This window comes from Manacus candei, unplaced genomic scaffold, assembly GCF_025592945.1.
Source record: "Manacus candei isolate 608988 ecotype Guabito, Panama unplaced genomic scaffold, ASM2559294v1 h1tg000077l, whole genome shotgun sequence".
Taxonomy (NCBI): Eukaryota; Metazoa; Chordata; class Aves; order Passeriformes; family Pipridae; genus Manacus; species Manacus candei.
Window position 1 is genome coordinate 4,673,350 of NW_026138125.1, and position 22,087 is coordinate 4,695,436.

Here is a 22,087-nt window from a genome sequence, read left to right on the forward strand (position 1 = left end):
AAATGAAGCACAGTTCAACCAAAGTGGGAGGATTTAGCAAAATGCATAAATTTCTTGTCTGCTACTGTCTGTAACAGGCAGATCTTCACAGTGAGCCTAAGTTACAGCTGGCTTTTGCTGGAACAGTTTATGCTCTTGACCCTCCTGGGTTGTATAGCCAATAGGGAGTTGTCAGGCTACATGTGTTTTTAAACTTCTTTCAGCTAAGTCAGAAATCCAAAAGCAAAATACAGCTCTCAGCAGTATCATGTGGAGTTGTGACACTCCCTGGAGGGCTCGGGGTCCATAAACCAATGAATGGATTACAATGAGGCATAAATGTAGTATTTTCATCCATGACAGATATAATCTTGAGCCTGTATTTTTCATGTTACTTAACTCTTTCATAACGTAATGTGTGACAGAAAATGTCTTATAATGCACGTTGCAGTAAATATCAGTCAAGTATGCTTTACTGCTGAGCTCTACATGTTTCCAGAAGTTAGCAGGCACAGCTGGGATATAAGAAATGGCAATGTTGTATATATTTCTTGAACATACAAAATACCTTGGCTCTCTTCTCCCCCACCCTCCACATTACATCCCCAGCTGTTCTGATCATGTCACACAGTGGATGAGTTTTTCCATCGTCAGCTTCTCCTAAAATGATAACCTTTATTCAGGCTTTCATACTCCCCAAAAATAGACTGTATTATCCACATTGTCATCACATGCAAATTAGACTATCAGAGCATATATTTTGTGGCACAGAATAATAGAAATGGAAGGTGGCAAACAGCCTGTTGGTAGCTGTACCTGGCAGAAAATAGTGCAGGTAACATCCATTGATTTTCCTACAAAAGACTCAAATCCCTCCTGTCAATCAACAAAGTGTGTTCTGGCCCCAATATCAGAGAGGTAAGAACTGGAATCTGCAGATCTCTGGAGACTTGAAGCTGTTTGTATCCCAGGAGATTTGCTGGTGAAGGACCATTCAGCTTTCAAGGATTCTCAATACTCCCAATAGACAGACCTCTTATAAAACCATAGAATGGTTTGGGTTGGAAAGGAGCTTACAGATCATCTTGTTCCAACCCCCCTGCCACGGGCAGGGACACCTTCCACTAGCCCATGTTGCTCCAAGCCTGGTCCAACCTGGCCTTGAACACTTCCAGGGATGGGGCATCCACAAATTATCTGGGCAACCAACTCCAGCGCCTCATCACCCTTGATTACTCTTGGTTAAGCATGAAAAAAATGCACCTTATAAAGTAGCAGGGAACCAGAGACATCTTATTTTATTTCAGATGAATTAAGTATCGGTCAGAATGGACCTTCTAACCTGTATGTGAGAAGCAGTAACTGCAGCAGATGAGAGAGAATAGAAGTGGTGAAGGAGGTATTATAAGAGAAAACAAACAAGCAAACAAAAAAGAAATAAACATTCCCAAAATTAAATACTAATGTCGTTCAGAGAGAGAATGGCTACTTTCAAACATTTAGTAATTTCAGATATTATAGTGTGTTGCATGAAGGAAGACAATGTTATTTCCTTTTAAACTACCATGCCATTTAAACCAGCAAGCTGGTGTGTGTACTGGAGGTCTGTATTTGATAGGGATTTTTTCCCCTTTAGCATAAACCTTGTTGATTTAAAAAGTGAACAAAGATGAATCAGGTGGTAAATGTATTCGTGTAATCATTTTCATTAATAAGCTGTTATAAATAATAGAGGGAAGGTTTTAAGTGTATAATTCTCTGTCGCACAATTGAGATTTTTCCACATCTTCAGCAGTAAGTTAATTAGAATCACCTGCATTTTCTTGGGCGGACACCAAATGGATTGCAAACAAAAACAGATTAAAATAGCTGTAGCTCATGGCATACAGATGACAAGATTCACAAAGAGGACAATCAGGCAATGAAAACCTCCTCTTTTTCAAACATTTTTAAAGGAAATTCAGCTCTTGTGAGTCGCTGTAAAAAGACGTTTGTAAGTGTTTCGCTGAAAGACTAGAATGGCTTTGTTTCTGATCCCATGATGAGTGAAAGAAATGTTTAAGAAAGATCACTTTACAGAGAGATTCAGACTGAAATGTGATGACCGTGATTCAAGCCAAGCCAAAAATTACAGCTCAGAATTAAAGGGGATGGACGTGGCTTGGGAATCCATTTTCCCACATTCCTGAATCTCAATCATCCCAGCCAATGTTTAAAAGAAAATACAGTGGAAAGCAATGAGGTCACTTTGTTTAGCTGCAAGAAGTGGGACCAGCAGAATGGCAAAAGTATATATTGGAGGTAACGGCAAAATTACAGCGAGCACGCTGCGCTCATTCAAAACAAATAGTTTGAAAGCTTAGTTTTGCTTCTTGTTACAGGCAGCCTTCTGAGTTAGTCTTGTTGTTGCTGGGGCTTTTAAACCATAAACTTCTTGAATGTCAAAGCACAGCACAATAGAGAAGAAGAGGAAGGCATAGCAAGCTTGGTTTGGGCATTAAACAGCAGCCCCGCGTAGCAGTGAACTGTGTGCTCATTTAAATTACACTTGCTCTGTACTGTCGCTGCCCTTATTTATTTGTATATAAATATCTAAGTGGAAATTCTACCATCAAGTGATGTGAAACAGAATAAAGTATATCATCCATCATATTCACTTGTTACTTATTCTCAGTATGTAATGCTCATATTCAGTGTTGTAATTGCTTCCATTAAACAGTTTCTACAGGGTCTTGAAAACAATAAGATCTCAGTCAAGCTTTTCTCCTTTCATTGCATCTTGGAGTTATTACTGCAAGAAAAAATGAGATTCTCTTTTTATGTAGGAATGCCCCTCATCTTCTTGATATTATTGCAGTCAAACATAGAATTATTTCTTGTTAGATAATTTCCTAAAGAGATTCACCAAACCTCATGTCAGACACCTCCAACAGAGCCATTTCATAGCCTGTTAAGAACTAGTACAATTCTTCCTCTCCTTTCTTTTCCCCTCTGTCTCTGCCTTTACTAAATTCTAAAGCAGTGTTGGATTTCTACTGATCAGAAAATAGAGAAAATCTTGTTCATGATACCTTGAATTCAGGCTTGTCTGTCACAGGTCCTTCAGCTGGGCAGTGCTGGTTGGGAGTCTTCAAATCACACGAAATGTAGTGATGGAGATGAAATTTCTCCATCCTCTCTTTACTATCAAGCAATGATATTTAATGTTTCACGTTACTTGCTTCGCAACCAAGTGCAGTGCTCTACTAGAAATCCTATTTGTAGCCCATGAAGAAGTTCAATCTCTTCCCTCCTTCTTTGATATTCTTTTATAATTCAAGGGATCGTATTAGTCCTGTTTGTTGTACCACTGAGCTCAGTGATCATGTTCAGCTACTTATTTAAAATAAACCTCAAGTCCTTTGTATCCTACATCCAGAGTACACTGTGTGCCCTGTGTTTCTCCATACAAAACCTTGTTTTGCCGAACTGTGGCCATTTAGGGCAGTAGTTCAGCTCTTCTGTAACTTTACCTGTCCTTATCATCATTTAATATCTCCCTGATCTCTGTGTCATCTGCATATTTTGCCAAGAGAATTTTTTTTTTCTCATTGTTTGTCTCTGATAGAGGTATTAGATGGCACCGGACTGAGAGCTCCAATCTCGAGAGCCAGTTATGACCTTGCTAACTGATATCTCCCATTAACTACCACATTTTGAGGTCTGTCATCGAGCCAGTTTTTAATCCATGTAATATATGCCCAGTTAATTCTATAAAGTGCAAGTGCTTTAATCCAAATGTCATGTGGTACTAAGTCCAAAGCCACACGGAAGGCCAAACATACTATTTCAACACCATTGTCTTCATCAACTAGACCTGTCAAAAATTCAGTCCTATCAAAAAATGAAACAATTTTTCTAAACAAAGCTCTGATTTCCATGAGACTGTGTTGGTTGAGATTAATGATATTTTGCTATGAATTATTTGTTCAGAGTGTCCTGAATTAATAATTTAAGTAGACTGTCTGTGACTGAGGTCAGTCTAGCCAGCCTCCAAGAGCATCCCTCTTACTGCTTTTACAATATCAGAATAGCTCTTCAGCTTAGTCACTTCCAAATATTTCTCTATATTTTATTTGCGAATGAGAGACACAAGTATATCATGGGCACCAATGTAAACAGATCCTTTTTACATCAGTGGTTATGGTTTTGTCCTTCAGATTGACTTCCAATATCATCCACTGTTTGGTCTCCCAGGTTTGTTTATCCTCTGTCTGTTAGAACTTTTTAACATGACATTTGCATGGCACCCACTTCCATAGTAGTAAGTACCTTCCCTGGTCGGGGAATGGGACCTATTTTCATACCAGATGTTTGCTGGGATGTTGTTTTAAGCCTTAAAATGTGATCCTTTGCTGGGAGGAGTACAAGAAGGGGTAGTTCTGGCAATCAAAGCAGCAGTTTTGTTCCAGCAGAGCAGAGCCAATCCCGGTGCTGGCCTCCAGCACCGCTCTGGGAGCTTTAGGGCATGTTCAACCCCACCCATCGCCACACCAAAAAGCAGGACAGGGATGTCAGCAACACTGTGTGTGCTGTAACTCAAATTTGCTTCATTGTTCTCATCATCTTCACCTCTGATTTCCATGGCATCAGACAAAAATGTTATTTTTGCATCTGCACTCACCTGAAAATCTCTGGGTATATTTTATCACCCTGTACAAACACAGTATTTTTAATATCAAATTTTAACCTGTCAGGTTTATTCTTTGCTGCTCTTCATGATATTCTTTCTCCTGGCATACAAATACTTATCCTTTTGTAAATTTTTACTTTTGTTGCACATTGTTTTGTGTTTTTCTCATCATATTATCTTGACATGGGTATATTTGCTGCATTCACTCACTTCTGCTTCTTTGAACGACTTCTTGCCTCACTTTTGTGCCCTTAGTAAACCTTAAAAAAAATTGTTTATAAATCAGATATTTATGGTAAGATGTATATGAAAACACGAGGAAAGAATTATAGTTTTAGGGAGAACATACCCTGATAATGACCTCTTAAATATTTGTAAAGATAGCCCTGGGCATCTGAGCCCACAAAATAGTTTATAATACAACAGCTTGATTACATAATGATACTTTAGTTTTAAAACGTATGATCTTTCTGTTTATGGGAAGGCATAATAGGCTCCTTTGAAATACAATAGTTTTGCCCTGAACATAACTGATTTTAAATGAAAGGACTAACTAAAGAATGCCTTTCTTCAAGTTTGTACTTCACTTTGTTGTTGAATCCAGCACGATGGTTTCTCTTACAAAACAGGCCTGGGGACCACACCTATTTCAGGATACATTAATTGTGAAAGTTCCGTGGGTTTCAGTGCAGGAAGTTACCTAGTACTGTTTAAAATGGTATGTTTTAAATCCTAAATCTTGTTAAAAACCAGAGAAATTTCTGTATACCACCATCCCCCCTCTCCTCACACATAGAGAACTTCTTTTTCATATTCAGTTTGAAGATATTGTCAAATATGGATTAAGATTAGACAGAATAAATGTGATTTGGGAGAGGGGTTTGTTCTATGTGAGAGAAAAGAATTAGTGAGAATGTTTAATTCCCAACAGTTCATAAATCACCAAGACAACTTCAGCCAATATCGAAATCTAATATTTTAAAACATTTCTTTCAATAAATATATCACCTAAACTGTAATCTTCTCCTGTGTTTTTAATATTTCTCTGCAACACCTGGTTCCAGCTCAAACTGCTACTAGGTCTGACACTGACCTGCATTCATGGTTACTTCCATTTTGGGTAGAAATAAGAGTGTAAGAAATGTTTTAAATAGATGTTCTTCTACCGTCTTCTGTGCAGTGCAGAGGGCCCATAACATTCATTATTGTTCGTGAATCTCAACCAAGACTGAGTCCTGTTCAATTTCAACTTTCTCATCAGGAGTACCTGTTTAATTTTTTAAGATAAAATTATTAAAATTTGCTATAGTTTGGCAGCTGAACTGACGTATTCTTGAGAAAGTTCTTTTCATACATTTCTTACACCAGTACAAAGTATAGGGTGGAAATACTGAAGTCATTATCATGCTTTTGCCTATAATTTCTAATTGTGGGTCCATCCTGTTCTCAGGTTCCTCATTAAAACAAACAGAAACAGAGTTGGAGACTGGAATATAAAGCAAATAAAATACTTGTTCTCCTTTAGGGCAAAATCCAGTGATCCTTCCCTGATAAACATCCCTACAAAACACAAGGTCACTCTATAGTGAACTAAAATTGACTATATTACAGTGAAGGGGATTTTTTCTGAAATGTTCTTTACCACTATACTTAAACTCCAGCGCCAGATAGGAAACTCTGCAAGGCTTTTGTTTCATCTTGTTCCCTAAGTATTTATAGCCTGCCGTGAAGAAACACTGACAGCAGTGCAGCGATGTTTTATTCTTGATAGAGGTGCCCTTAAAAGTGAATTTGCTTTGAAAATTGTTCATAGATCAGGATATTAGAACTATAAAGATATATTTTTCTCTCTCTTTCTCTCTCTTTCTCCTTTATGCCTAATTGGATTTCCAAAATAAGTTGTGAACAATCCAGCTAAGATAACGTGGTCATGAAAAGGATGTCCAAATCCACCAATTTGCATTGGTTTGGTTTGGCTTAACTTTCAAAGTTCTTGGAGCAGAAAGTTGATGGCACGTGAACACTATAATTGGCTTGATATTCTTGGATTTTATTTTTTTCATTTTTTTTTTAATCTCTGCCATATTGCATAGTACCCAAATGAAATGCTAATCAGACCTCATTTCTGGACCAAAATAACCATATAACAATAATAATGCACTTGTATACTCCATGTTGCAAGATGTAATATCCAGCAATTTACAACATAACTTGTCATTCTCACTTGATTTAGATGATTTATGCAGGTTCCAAGTTGATGCTCTTAATGTGAGACTATTTCACCCAAAGTGACATGGATTGCTTTCACTTATATATATGCAATAAAGTTAAGAACTGAATTGAGTTGCATCCAAATCAAAGTTAACATTCTGTTTGGGGGCTTGTCTGTTTCTTACTTTACTTTATTTTTCTCTTTTAATTTCTGGTTTAGTCTTCAATTTACATGATGCAATTCTTAATCCCCTACCACGAGTCCCACAGTCCTATGCTGGGAATTACTCTTTCTCTCTCCCTCTCCCCTCACTAAAACAGAATTAGACTCTTCAGATTTAGGATAGAATTGCATTACTTAAACATTTTAGTAATTTCCATTTCCTCATATGTTATACATCCAGCAGATGGATAATTTCCAAGTTTTCTTGATTACCAGATCCTTTTTAATTTCTCTTAAATAAACTTTTTCTTTATCCCTCTGTAACCAAAGGGGAGATCTTCCTGAAATGAATCATCACTCTCCGTATTATGTTGCAGGTGCAGGGTAGAAATCTGATAAAACACTCAGATAAGCAGTGCAGAATTATTATTAATAACCAGATAAGGGAATCATTATTAATTTTTAAAACAAATTATTTAATGCAAACCAAAGCAGGATGTTGCTAGCTAGGAAGGACATAAAATAAAAACTGTATTTTGTAGAGAAGGAAAACAAACATGCTAACAAACAAAATACTTTAGTTGTTTTCAGACTTCATCAAAAGCAAAAGTATCTCTTTTAAAATGTTTTGAGATCAGTGAGAAATACCTCCAAGCAGTTGAGTCCACTGGCCATGGCACCTGTGTGCCAGGGCATGATGCAAGACTCAATAAGGACTTGAAGCTCAGCTTCTTCATCTTTAATTGTTATTGCAACTGGGCTTCTGGGCTTTTGGACTTATTATCACTCTTCCCTACAGTTTCAGATTTCCTTTTTGCCCCACCCCAACTTGGTAAAATATTCCCCCTAGGTACATTGTCAGGAAATATTTCCTGAAAATTTTTGGTTTTGACAAATTAGCATTTTCCAAGAGAAAGGCTTTCTCTGAAATTGCTTGCCAAAAGCTAATTAAAACTTGTGTTCCAAGGGATAAGTAGCCTTAAAAAAAATTTAGTTTGTATAGATTCTCTTGGCTTCTTATGTACTTGCAAGTTTTAAATGTGAAATGACAATGTGTAGTTTAGTGGTTTTGATTTTTGAGCATGCAGATCGGGTCATTATTGCACAACAGCTAATTCTCCTGGAAAAGGAGAGCAGTTCCCATGTGCTTTGAAATGCTACAGCTATGCAACCGGGGCTGGAAGTGCTATTTTAAACACTCATATCAGCAGAGCTTGCTGTAGGAGATAATATGTCACAAAAGGGAGTATGACATCTAGTTTCACCTAGAAGATAAACCTTGAGTAGATATGCAGGGAGAAACAAGACTGTCGGGTTGTCCTTGAAAAGAATGGCCTATATTAATGAAGAAATGTACTCCAGGGCATATGCTATTTGGGATATTTAATTTCATCTTCAAACCTGTCTGATCCGCTATGAAGAATATAGTGGAGAAACTGTAGTTGTGTGTAGTCTCACGCACGTCATGATTTCAGGGTGGGCACCTCACCACTTTATTTTCAGAAAGGTCACAGCCTCAGAAATTCATGTCTGAAAAACCCAGACCCCAGACAGAGAAGTTTCCCCAGCACTATTAATACTGACACCCCCCGTTCCAGCAGGGCTGGCGCAGCATCGTGCCCGTCCCAAACAGCCCTTCTCGATGAGCTCCAGAGCTAATTACCTCTTCCTTTCCTGTCACACTCAAACCCCCCTCGCAGAACCATATTCTGCTGACAGAATTACAAGATAATTATAGCTAGGTGTTTTGTATTCACTTAAGTTAATCTACCACTTTTATTTCTCGTTGTTGCTTTAATCAGGCAGGAGGCACTTCAGTTGTTGTCAGGTGGATTATTTTTCAGTCGTTCTCTACGCTGCTCTCCTTCATACTTGTGAGGGTGCTTCTGGCTTCCTGACAGACGTACAAAGAAAAATACTTCTATGATCTAAAATGAAATATGTGTTTCTCTTTCAGGTCTAGATGTTGATGGAATATACAGAGTTAGCGGCAATCTGGCAACAATACAAAAGTTACGATTTGTTGTCAATCAGGGTAAGTGATTCCTCCACCCTGGTAATGTTTTGTTTAGTACTTAACTGTCTCAGATGACAGTATTTCAGGATCTGCTATACATTAGTGGCATAGAATGATGAGCTGTGTTTTGGAAAAGAGAGGAAAGGGAAGGTAGAAAGATATTGCGCAGAGGGAAATGTCAGCTAGGAGAGAGGAAAAAGAGCAGAGTAAGCAGAGGAAAATAGTAGTTAAACTGGAGATGAGAAACAAACAACAAACAAATCTAAAAATACAGGAGGAAATGGAGACATGAATTAAGGTGGCAAAAAGCAAAGCATATGTAGAAACCAAATAATCAAAGTGAGGGGGAAAGAAAATGATTAAAAGGAAAAATAGCAGATTGTTTGGATGTTGAAAGTTAAACAAAACCAAAAGTAGAACAGGGATCTAAAGGAAACCAGCAAAAGAGAAGAAGGTGCTGAAAAGAACTTAAAAGGAAATACTAAAAGTGGAGTACTGGCTCTGCCAAAGTAGGTGGAAGATTTACCAGTGATTTTGAATAAGAAAAGATTTGACCCTAGAAAATGAGAAGAGGGATGATGAACATTTTGGGGACTTGTTAACCAGAATTAGAACCATCCTGTACATATTTACTGAATGTATTTCCACAGAGTCTGTGTATGATGAACATATTTCCACAAATGCAATAGCATATTTTTCACCCATGTGGCCTAAACAAATCTAACATTGATCAATAGGTACTATTACAGGTGTGGAAGCTGATACTGGGTGTTAATTAGGATGAATGACAAATACAGTCATCTCTCCAAATGGTTTACTACTCCTGGCAAAGACTAACTCTCCCCACATTTAAAAGCTTAGCAAATATCATCAGTGATAGTGAACTTGATGATACTACTAAGCAAGAAAATAAAATTAAGTTTCTCAGAAATTAGGAAAAATACAAAATTTTAAATTGCATTAGACTTTTGAATTAATCAAGTATAAATGTGAGGCTGCTTCAACATTTTGTCCTACATTTTATTATTTTTTTTTTTATAAGTTACCTGGAGACTGTTACCAGAACTGCTAAATATTGTGTATTCTGTGTGGAGGTGATAGCTGGTGGAGAACAGCTTCCTCAATTAGATTTGCACTATACATAAACTAAGACTTTTGACTCAAATATTCTCATGAAATTGAGAGATAAGAGAGATGCAAAAATATTCCCACCTTCAAGTCTCCATTTACATCTCTAGGGAAAGTTTCAGGGGAGTAGTAGGTGTTTGCCACCTCCTCAGATGCTCCAGATTAGTCTTGTCTTCAGCTGAAATTGGAGGATGAACTCTGGTTTATGAGGAATCAGTATTTATGCCAGTAAATTCAGCAAGACTGAATAAATCATCATTTACCAATCAGCCTCATGGTTTTGGTTCATTATTTGGATTCTCTTAAATTTACAGTTGTTGGGTATTTGTGTGTCAATAATGTAGTCTGCCTTGGCTTTCAAATAACTATACACTGTATTTTGTTTGGAGACAGAGAGGCACAAATGGGATTTTCTATCCTTCTTCACTGCCTAGGATCTTTGCTCAGGAAAAAACTGTGCCATAAAAATAATGGTCCTGTCTGTCATGTCTTGTGGCATCCAAAGGTTAACATGCTTGAGGTTAACATTACTGCTCAAGTTTTCACCTAAAACAGATGGGCTGATGCTGTAAAGCTAGACAGAAGTCTAAGCTGGCTTTTTGAAGCAGAGAGGCACCTTTTTCTTCTGGTTTACACTACTGTGAAAAATTAATATATAATGATGAAGATAATAGTACATTAAAGCCACTCTGGCACTGTGTATTTGAGGTACATTGCAAGAAATCTGCCTACTGAGTGACCAAAGGAATTTCAAAGAAAACTAATGCCCCTGGAGGACTATGTTATCATCTTATCAGTTGTGATAATTACTGTTTCTTGTATTGGTCTTTATTGCTACAACTAGAGCATTCATGCATTTTATATCATGACAGAATGGCTTTTCGATGGGAACTGAAACTCCCCTTGCACATCCTTTAAAATCCCAGCTGTAAAAAATTTCTAGCCAGGTCTGTACTTAGGTTCTCCTCAGGTAAAATCATGCAGAAAAAAAGTTCAACTCCTGTAAACCCTAATGCCACTTACAGTCCTCAAGGGTGAATCCAACAGCATGGAAGGGAAATGGGACAGCCCAGCATTGCAGTTCCCACAGAATAATCCAGTAATTTTTGATCAGAACATTCAAGAAACAACACAGATACAAAGAATGCCTTTAAGACAGCCAGTCACTGTTTGAATTGTTTAAATACACTCTTTCTCTGTGCTAGGTAGGAAGAAACAGCCCAGTGAATCATACCTGAAAAAATGACAGGGGGACGTGGGGAACAGGATTTATTTAATATGTGCTTGGGAGGGCAGTAACAATCTCCACCAAATGTCCCCAAGAACCTGATGTCTCCTGTTAATTAGGTGCTGAGGTCAGCAACAGTTTTAGATGCCTCATGAGGGAAAAAAGTTACTAGGAAAAGTAGTATATGCTCCCAACCTGCATCCCCTGTCAGGAATAGTGTGGCCAGCAGGACCAGGGCAGTGATTCTGCCCCTGTACTGGGCACTGGTGAGGCCACACCTGGAGTGCTGTGTCCAGTTCTGGGCCCCTCAGTTCAGGAAGGACATTGAGGAGCTGGAGAGTGTCCAAAAAAGGGCAACAAGGCTGGTGCAGGGTCTGGAGTACAAGTCCTCTGAGGAGCAGCTGAGGGAGCTGGGGCTTTTCAGCTTGGAGAAGAGGAGGCTCAGGGGAGACCTCATCTGACTCCCTACAACTCCCTGACAGGAGGGGGGAGCCAGGTGGGGGTCAGGCTCTTCTCCCAGGCAACCAGCAGCAGGATAAGAGGACATGGTCTTAAGCTGTGCCAGGGGAGGTTTAGGTTGGACAGCAGGAAGAAATTCTTTACAAAGTGATCAGACACCGGAATGGGCTGGCCAGGGAGGTGGTGGAGTCACCATCCCTGGAGGTGTTTAAGAAGAGCCTGGATGTGGCAGTGCCATGGTCTAGTTGACAGGGTGGTGTTAGTCATGGGTTGGACTCGATGATCAATGAGGTCTTTTCCAACCTGGTTGATTCTGTGATTCTGTGTGTCAGATAGATTTTTAGGCATCAGCAGTTCTGTGATTTCCCTGTCACTTGCTGTGGGATGATGGTTAATAACTGACTCCACACATCCCTGTCTCTCTGTAATTATTGTGACCTCCTTGGGTCAATCCCTGTACCTTCATTTTTCAGTATTTAACAGTGGGAAAGTAGTATTTATATACATGATTTTGCAACAGAGTTTTTTTTTATTGTAGTTTAGTTAAAGTTTAATTTAATTATAAATGCAAACAAATGTTCTGACAAAGCCTATTTGCATTGCAGAGATTGACTGTACAATTAGTTCTTCTACAGGCCAAATACTTCCTGCTTGCTTTGCCATTGTGTTACACCTACATTTATGGGCTATAAATAATATGTATCACATTGAAAATTAAAGATCATAGAAGACACTCTAGGCTTGCTGCCATATCAAAGTATTTTTTATTAGAAAAATCATTAATTAGAATATAGCAAAGCTTTATTTGGCTCCTTTTCCTATACTGTTAATGTCGTCTGCAGCATCAGAAATGAAATGAGAGAACTGGTGAATATGAAAGGGAAAGAAGCTAACAGTAGACAGCTTTATCATTAAAGAAAAAGTAGCAGTAAAAATATTTAAAAAAAAACAATTCTAGAAATTTTGGAATGAGGATGGGTTTACAATTAAAAAAAAAAAAAAAAAAGCCCTGTATCTTTTTAAGTTCTCTGAATATACTTTGTGTTTCATTCTCATTTCTTGAGGTAGGCAGCTCCTGAAGAGGGTTTCGACCTTGCCAACATGAGTATCAGCAGAACAAACTACCTTATTTACTTTATCCCTCTCACAGAATTTTCTTTTTCTGTAAAAGTCTATTGATATCACACCTTTTTTGCTTCTGTGCAACAGGATTATCTTTTATCTATGATTTATTTTCCCATTAAGAGCTGAAAAGATCAGTTGATCATAACAGGATCAGGCTATAACATCTCTCAGCACTTTCTAAACTCTAAGTCATCATTTTTCAAATCACTGAATCAAGGCAGTAGAAGCTGCTTGGACCAAACTGACATCAGGAAATTCGTACTTTTCTTAGTCTACAAGCACTGAAAAATGTTGGTTTTAGAAAGCAAGCTACCAGGCAGTCAATATTTTTTGCTAAAAACCTACAGCAAAGGCTTCTACAATAGCTGGAGACATTAGAGAGAGATATCTATTCCTCTCATGCTTTCCATAGTATTGTTTAAGGTTTATAATTGAAAGTTGGGAGAAAAAAAGCAAACTAGAAACAGACATTGTACTTGGCAATTTTTAGGGATTTTATGAAAAATCTGGAGGAGTTTTGCTTATCTTAGGCAAGGTTTAATAAGTTAAATACTTTACGTGTATTTATAAGGATATTCTTTTAATTCACACCTGTAGGAAAAGGGATAAAATACTGTTTATGGGTCTGTGAAGCCCTGTAAAGTGTGCTGGCAGTTCCAGGGTATGAGGATGCTGCTGAAAGCTCCATTACTTTGGCCCAAAGCCCCGGGCTGGCTCTGACAAGGCCCCCAGGGCCACAGGCAATTCTGGGGGTGCCCCAGGTGAGGCTGCTCAGAGTCATTAAGGCACCCCTATATAAAAGTGAGGACAGGTGGGAGATGCTTTTCAATAGCAAACTTCTGATCTGACAAACAAGATGCCAACAGCAAGGAATAAAGTGCATGAGAAACAAAAACACAAGAAAAGTGGAAGACTTTTCATCCACCAGAGTGTTTGTAAGTAAAAGTGAATTTTTCTCTGCTTTGCTTGAAGCCATTATGTTGATCATAGAATCCCAAAATGGTTTGGGTTGGAAGTGACCTTAAAGATCATCTCATTCCAACTCCCTGATGTGGGCAGGGGCACCTTCCACTGGACTAGGTTGCTTCAAGACTGGTCCTGCTTGCCCTTGTATACAAGGTGTGATACCTTTATAATGTGGTGAGAACCTTCTTTGTGCTAAACCCTACAGGTTCCCTGTCCTGCTTGCACCCCCTCTCCCAGAAATTCTCAGTTAATCCATGCTTGAAGACCAGGGATACCTCCTTCATGCCTCATGTGCTGATCTGCTTGGTGGATGGAAGGGCATTCAGTTTCTGTGACTGTCAAACAAGCAATTTTCACGACTACTAAATTAACTGGAAAAAAAAATGGAGCTATAAAGGGTTCATAACACATTGCTGAAACACTAGGATTCTATCCTAATGCATATATGTTCAGGGAAACTAACCATAGAAATACAAAGTTCAATACTTATTGGTTCATTCAGTAAGTGTTGGTTCATGCATAATACAAGAGAGTTCCTAATTGTCTTTATATCCAATGCTTTGTTTGCAAAATGTTTGGTATTTGCTGTTCAGATGACCTTTGTATCCCTTTATTTCATTTGGAATACCTTGTGTGAGTTAACTGCAAAGCACCACGGACCATCCAAAGGTCAATTACTGTGTTTTTATAGCTCTGTTACTATACCTATATACCAAAACAGGGAGAAATATATGAATTTCTGCAGAGGATAAATATTACATTATTGTGGAAAAGTACTTTTCTTGTGGAACATGGAAAAGAACAGCCAAAGATATCCAAATACTTCTATATTGAGGGGAACAAAAAAAGGTGAATTTAATCTTACCCTGCTGTTACCTCGAGGTAACAAAATCCATTTGGGCGAAAAAGGAATAAAATATTTCTGTTGTTTCTTCTACAATAATATAGTGAGGTATGATTCAGTTTGAGAAAAAAATTAAAAGTAAAATTTAAACCAGAAATACGTGAACTGATTGAGAATATTTATTAACTAAATAATTTAATAATAAAGAAAATGCCTACTTGATTAATTGTTACAGAGTAAAAATTACAATAAAACTGTCTTGATCAGTGCTTTGCAGAAGCACCATTACTGTCTGTGCAGTTGTTTAACAAGGATTTAATTGGAAAGATAAGTGAATGCACATTTAAAAGTATTGTTAATTTGCTTTATAATCACCCCATCCTTCACAGTATTGACAGCACCAGGCACAAACCCCTTTCTCTTTTACAAGTATTATTTTCCATATGTGCACAATAAATTCTGAAGCAGTAATTGGAAATTTTATGGATTTCAACATACCTAGTGTTTTGAGTTTATAGGTGCCATATCCCTTCTCCAAAGGTAGCTCGTAGGTGGTATTTTAAGTAAAATCATTGCTTTTTTATTACCTATAGGCTGTTTTGGAGGTTGTGGTATGGTAGTTTGTTGAGGTTTTTTTGGTTTTGCTTTTTTTTTTCATTCCTGAGAAATATCTAATTCTAATTCACTTTTCCTTTCCATTTGAAATATCAACAAAATCTTCATTTCGGCATTATTCCTGATTTAATAAACAACAGCCGTCAAAAACAGTAATCTTCAATATGCTTATATTCCATCTGTACTTATATTTATTGTTCTAAAATGACTTGGATTAATCTAATTGACAAGTAATAGCCCCGACCATATGAGCAGCTAAGGATGATACCTTTAACCAGCAGGATTCTTCAACCTAACTGACATGTTCTTTATCAATGAACTAGGAGAAAAGAGGAACAAATATTGGGACTTTTTTTTTTTTTTTTAATATTACTGATTCTATGAGCTTGCTGGGACCATATGTCTGAGCTTGGCTATCAGGAATCACAGGGGTTTCCTGGATGGCTCTGCCTTGGAGGGCAAAGCCTGTGGAGATGACACAAGAGTGAAGCTGCCTTTGAAAGGGAGCCTCCAGGTCAACACAAATGGGCTGGGTGGTTTTGAAGGAAGCGTTTGGAAGAGAAAAAAGAGGGGGGAAGAAAAGGGAGGAGGGAACTGAGTGAAAAAAAGGGGGAAAAGAAAAAAATAAAAAAAAAAGGGAAGAGAGAATCAGCTCCTTTTCACAGCTTTATTCCTTTGAAATGAGAAAAATAGGGAGAAGATAAAAAAACAGGAACAATAAAGAAGAAAATAAAAAACCAAAAAAACCCCAAAAAAACCCAAAAAAACAAACCAAAACAAACAACAAAGAAAAAACAAACAAACAAAACCCACCCCAAACCAACAAAACTTCCCATTCAAAGCCACCCAAATCTTTCCATTGAACAAATATCTCCATTCCAAAGGCAGCCAGAAGCTCTGATCCTGCCCCTAACAAAGGCTCTGTGGGCAGAGGAGAGCAGGTCCTCTCTCAGCTCCCAACTTCCAGAAAGTAGCTACAAACATGGCAGTCCAAGAGGATTGTTGTGGGCTTTATTTAAAAATTGCAGCAAGGATCACTGGATAAAGAGGGGGGAAAAAAGAGGGATTAGTTCCGTCTTGCAGTCACTTTATGTCTGTGGATCCTCAATTTCTTGTGTGTGTGCCTTAGTGAGATTTCCCTTTATATCCTGCCATCTCATACCTTTTTAGGTGTTTTGGGAGGTTATTGATTGTATTTTTCAGAGCATCCTTAGAAAGACAGGAACATGCCATGGTTGGGGGCTGACCTTGGAGCCACCCTCCAGCCTTGGTGTCATTTGTGTGATCGAGTACAGCCCAGGCAGCAAAGTCTTCCTCGTGTCTGCCAGCAGTTATTCATGTGACTGGTCTCACTGAGAAACCAGTAAGAGTGATCCAAAGTTCACGATGGAAATATCAGGCTCAAACTGGGTTACTTGCTAGCTGAGAACCAAAATGTCTTGAAAGCCTTGAGTCAAAAATAGTTTTTTCTTTCTTTTTCACACTTCCCAGGCAAGCACAGAAAATAAAATGGACTGAAGCAATTTTCAGAAATAATTATAAAACAGCTTGCTGCTGGGTTAAGACCTGCATATGCCAAGCTGTAGCCAAGAATTTCAGGTTTTTTTAATTTTTTTTCCAAGCTTTAAAACTCTGACAACAGAATACTTTAATTGAGCCCACAGTAGTTGGTGAATCAATTAATATGTGCATGTTACTGATGCGGGTTCTTCTTTTTCTCTTTGTGTCTATTTTAAGCTACAGAACATTATATTTTTTAATTATTATTATTATCATCATCACCATCATTATTATTATTAAAAAGAAGATGTGATTTCTACATCCTATCCTTAACTTTCCAGAGTGAAAGGGGGACAACTATAGTACCTCAAACAATGATTTGTAAATATAAGTCAGATGACAAAATCTGATGGACATACTAATTTTTGCAACAATTATTTGGATTCGAAAAATTTTGAATTATTTTGTATATAATGCACATTGTATCACAAAAAATTGATAGAACTAGAACGTTAACATATTTGTGAAGAAGAAAACAAAACAGAAAGACATTCAGAATTCTAAATCTTATACTACTACCCAATCTGTAGCTCTAGACACTCTAAAATTTCTCTTACCAGGGGTATTGTCGTGTTTTTCTTTTCGTGTGATGAATAAGTCAGTAGACTGGGGCAGAAGAGGCAGTAGAATGGGTTAGTGCGGTCAGCCACAAACATACCGTGGATTTTATGCATGTATTGTATGATCAAGCATTTAAAACATGCCTTTTATTCCTTTTCTAACCACAACACTATTTGCGTTACAATAGCGTTGTGCTTAGTAACACTTCAAGAAGTTGAAGAGCTTCTTGATAACCCCTCAAGGAGTGTTATTTACAGAAGGACTGTAGGTTTGCACGCCCTAGCGAGGGATTGCCTTTTTTTGGGGATGCTCATCGTTGTCATGGGTGACTCTTTGTTTGGGCTTGTTGTTCTGATAGCAACGCTACAGGAAATGCCATTCCACGGAGCTCCAAAATAACAGGGAAAGGAAATAAATTATCGAGTCGTTTGTTAAGAGTATTAGCAGGAAAACTTTCCACCTAGGATTTTTTAGGATGATGGAGTCATCTCCAGAAGCCGGGGATTGCCAGGCTTATTTACAGATAAACTGAACCAAGTGTCAGAGGTATTTTGCACAGGATGATCTCGAGCTGTGAGGAGGTGGATACCCTGGAGAACTAATTTGCATAGCTCCTACTTATAGTTGGTCATGCTCAGTGTTTTACAAGATTGTGGTGTGGCCTAATATTTGGGGTGGTTTTGTCCCTTGTGGTCAATATCTGTAATTCTGTGGTTTCTGTGTAAAAGCAGATGGCAAATACGAGCTTGCAACAGGCCTGCAACGAAAAGGGTGGTGTTATATATGGATATACATTACATAATAGTCTGCAGGGTGACATGGGATGAGAAGTTACCACACCATGGAATTAGGCTCTGTCATGGTATTTGTGGTGTTCTATATATTGAGAATTGGGGAAACCATAAATGCTATGGTAGATACAAATGCTGTCAGTAGCAAGAGATTCTGGTTGGAGGAGACTTTGCTAATGCATTTAACTCCATTGCTTAAGAGTGCTGGGGGTCAAACTGGAAAACACTCGCATGAAAAATATCCAGAAGGAAAAAAAAAAAATAAAAGAGGTAAAAATCTAAATTATAACTTCTGTGATAATTGAGAAATTTTGCTTTTATGAGGAAACCTGTGTTCTTATATTGACTGTCTCATTTGTGCATACAACATTTCTTAGAAATACGTTCCTGCTGAAAACATAATAGTCTTAGAAATAAAAATTTTCAACTCACTCATAGTATCATTTTTCACAGATTTAGGATTGACTATTCCTGTCTTTTTTCTCTTATTATTTTTCCTTTTTTTTGTTTGTCTGTTTGTTTGTTTTTAAATGCTATTGTGTAAAAAAATTCAGTGGAATTTTTTGCATGAGCAAATTGTCAGAGTCCTCGAAAGCATCTTCCCTTAATACATTCTTTTTGGCATTTTGGTGTTGATTCAGTTACCTAATCACTGTTATTTAGTGCCACTTGAGAGGATGCTGAGTGTCAGTGATCTTGGAAGGCTGGTGGGTCTAGCAGAGGGTATACAGAGGAGCTGTGCCCTTGGAAATTGAGTGCTAGAAGCTGGGTGAGATGCCTTAGAGCATTTAAGAAGCATTAGATGGCTGTATCTAGGAAAATAATTAGTTTTTCTTGCCTACACAATTGGCTTTTTCCCTTTAAGAAAAGAAAATCCCATCGTATATTAGTGTATAAAAATATTGCATAGCTATTTAGGGGGAAACACTTTTTTTTTTTTTAAAGTAGCTTTAAGAAATACTGATAAAGTGTCACATCTTACTGTCCTGAACAAACACACACCATATATGCAAATATAAAGAAAGAGACATTGCTTTCACCTTCTCTTCCAAGTCTTAATTTGCGCTTTGGATTTATTATTACAGGGATTATTAAGCATATTAATTTAAACACTAAGAGAGGTAGTCACACTGTATTTTAATTTCCAAGTTATGCACGGTACCAGAGTCTCAAAAGTGAGAACGTAGCACAGCTCTCACTTGGATTTTCAGCTCTCACCCGAATGTTAACACCATTCAGCCTGTGCCACGCCTGTTGTCAGTACAAGTAACAGGGATTGTTCAGATCTCTGGAGATCAAAGGTCCCATTTCCCAACTCTACTGTAACAATCTGAGCCTAATCAAAGCCCTTCGCATGGACAAACACCTCGGGGTGAGCTGGGAGAGTGATGCCTTTTGAAATCATCCTATGAATCCAGGGCTCTAATTTCAACTCATTGTCTCTTCTTTGTATAATTACTACTATTATTTATACAACATAACATGGTAAAACTTCAAAATAGTCAGGATATGGAGAGCTGAGTATAATGGTACAAATGTTTTATACTATTTTTTTCCCTTCTGCTTCAGGGTCAGTGTCCAATTCTGCTAGTTTATAATCCTTTTCTATGTCCCTGTTGCACACTTTTTTCCCCTATTACCAGCTGACATAACGTGGGAGACTTGGCTCACCCATGACTTGCACCCTGGGCTGACACTGGGACACATATGGGCAGGAGTTATTTTGGGGTGACAGTAGCCTGGAGTTAGGTTATGCCAAAAGCCTGACATAAACCTCAGCAGAATCTAAGCATAGCATTCCTCACCTCTCACAAGCTGAGTAAAGTTGATAATAAAAGGCATCTTTAACCTGAAACCAGTTTTGCAGTGATGTTACATGAATTTGCTGCAGTTGGGTTCATCACACTTTTAAATCCCATGATCTATAAAGACTGGATTGGGTATTAGAAAGTGGGGGGAAAACATCTCTTGCAAGAGAATAAGATAGATAGCTATTGCTGGATTTTTACTTCTTGTAAAAGAGAGATCTCTCTTTTATTTTTTTATCTTTTTCTTCTTTTTTTTTTCGTTTTCCCAGTGTAATCAGATAATTAAAAAACAAACAAACAGGGATTTCAAAACACATTTCCATCAACCAACATTATGTGCTTATGATACAGAAGATTGAGAATGACTTAATTAAGTAGATAGCAGCAGTGAGGAGAAGATGGATGTGAGGAGGAGGAGATTACCCGCTCCTGGTGGAACTTTCTTTAGCTGGCGTCGGGTGCCTTTCCAGAGACAGGGCATAGATGGAAAAGGAAAATACAGGAGGAAAATAGCGAGGAGATTATATCACTGTGGCGCTAAAAGCTGTTTCTTGCTGTAAGAAAAGCTAGCTGCTTGCTCGTTGTTTTGTTCAAGGATGATGTTGACATCAGCTGAGGAGGCAGGATAACGAGTTTGGAAGTAAAGGAGAAAACCATTATGCTATAGCATCTGAATAAATTAGGATGAAGATGCATGATGCCAGACTTGAGGTCTGTATGGGTGGGATGGGATGGAATTGATCCTATCTAGAAAACAAGGTACACTTGGGAAACTCATATAGTTGTGAAACTATATGAGGACATCTGGACTGAAGAGTGATAATAAAGACACCCAATCCAGCTAAAAGAGCAACACCAAGAGCTTCTGATATCATCAGATTTCCTGAATCCAGGAAAACAAACTTACTTTTGTTTTTCTGCGTTTAGTGCTCTGCATAGATGAAGATGTTACAGCAACTTAGAGATACGTATTTTTGAATCAGAGCCACATGATAAAGCATTCGAACATAATGCAAATAATTGCAAACTGATGTATCCAGCAGTTTTTTTTTGTTAAATGAATAAATAATTTAGCTTTACACATGGGCAATCCTTGCTAAAATCACAAATCAGAAGTCTTCTGTTTGAGTATATTTTATTTTGTTAATGGATTCACTCATATGAAAGGCATCTAATTGTATAATGTATTATTAGTCATTTTCTTGGCATGCTATTAACTTTAAATAATTCTAATATTTAACATTTTATAACATGCACAACAAAGTTCTATCTCCAGCAGAGGAAAAAAACATGCATTAATAATAAAATTTTCATCGCTCTTTTTACTGTGTATGTTGTGATACATACTTGAGCAGAAACATTGAAAATTGAAGTGTAAAGTAACAAAGCCTATTAGACAGCATTTAAAAAATATACATTGTAATATGCTGTGGTCCTATAAATACAAGAGCCGGAATATAATTCAGTACAATTAACTTATTTTAAAATTGAGGCAGATATAAAGTGTGATAGGATATAACTAAGTGCATCCACTCAATGTCTGCTCAGCAATCGCTGAGCGGGAGTGTATGAAATGGTGATTAATGCCTACTAATGGAAGTGGTCTCCACCACAAGTCGTGAGCTCTGGGGTTGTGGCTGGCTATAAAAACCACACACAGCAACACTGATAATCTCCAGTAAATCCCCAAGTTTTCCTGGGCTAGAAATAAGATGACAGGTCACATTAGAAATTTTCTCCTTATGGCGTTTTTCTTTTCTTTTTTTTTTCCTTTTGTTTTAGTAGGTCAGATCTTGTTCCTGTGTGTTGTGGAAGTATTATGGGAATGAGCAGTGTCTAAGCTGCTTAACAAATGCACACTTTCCCCACACCAATCTGTTTTCTGGGGACAGCCAGGCTAGTGCTGTACAGCATCCTCTCAGTTGGGTGCTATTAATGTTAATAAAATGCACTTAGCACT

The 22,087-nt window shown here is 37.8% G+C and overlaps 1 protein-coding gene across 2 annotated transcripts in view; it reads left to right on the forward strand.

The window, feature by feature from the left end:
* The window catches only part of ARHGAP15 (Rho GTPase activating protein 15), a 332,973-nt gene that overhangs the window by 216,184 nt on the left and 94,702 nt on the right, over nucleotides 1-22,087 (forward strand). For both annotated transcript variants that reach the window (XM_051810345.1, XM_051810343.1), the window contains one exon: nucleotides 8,983-9,060. In XM_051810345.1, coding sequence (XP_051666305.1) covers nucleotides 8,983-9,060 — 78 coding nt within the window. The remainder of the gene's footprint in view (nucleotides 1-8,982; nucleotides 9,061-22,087) is intronic.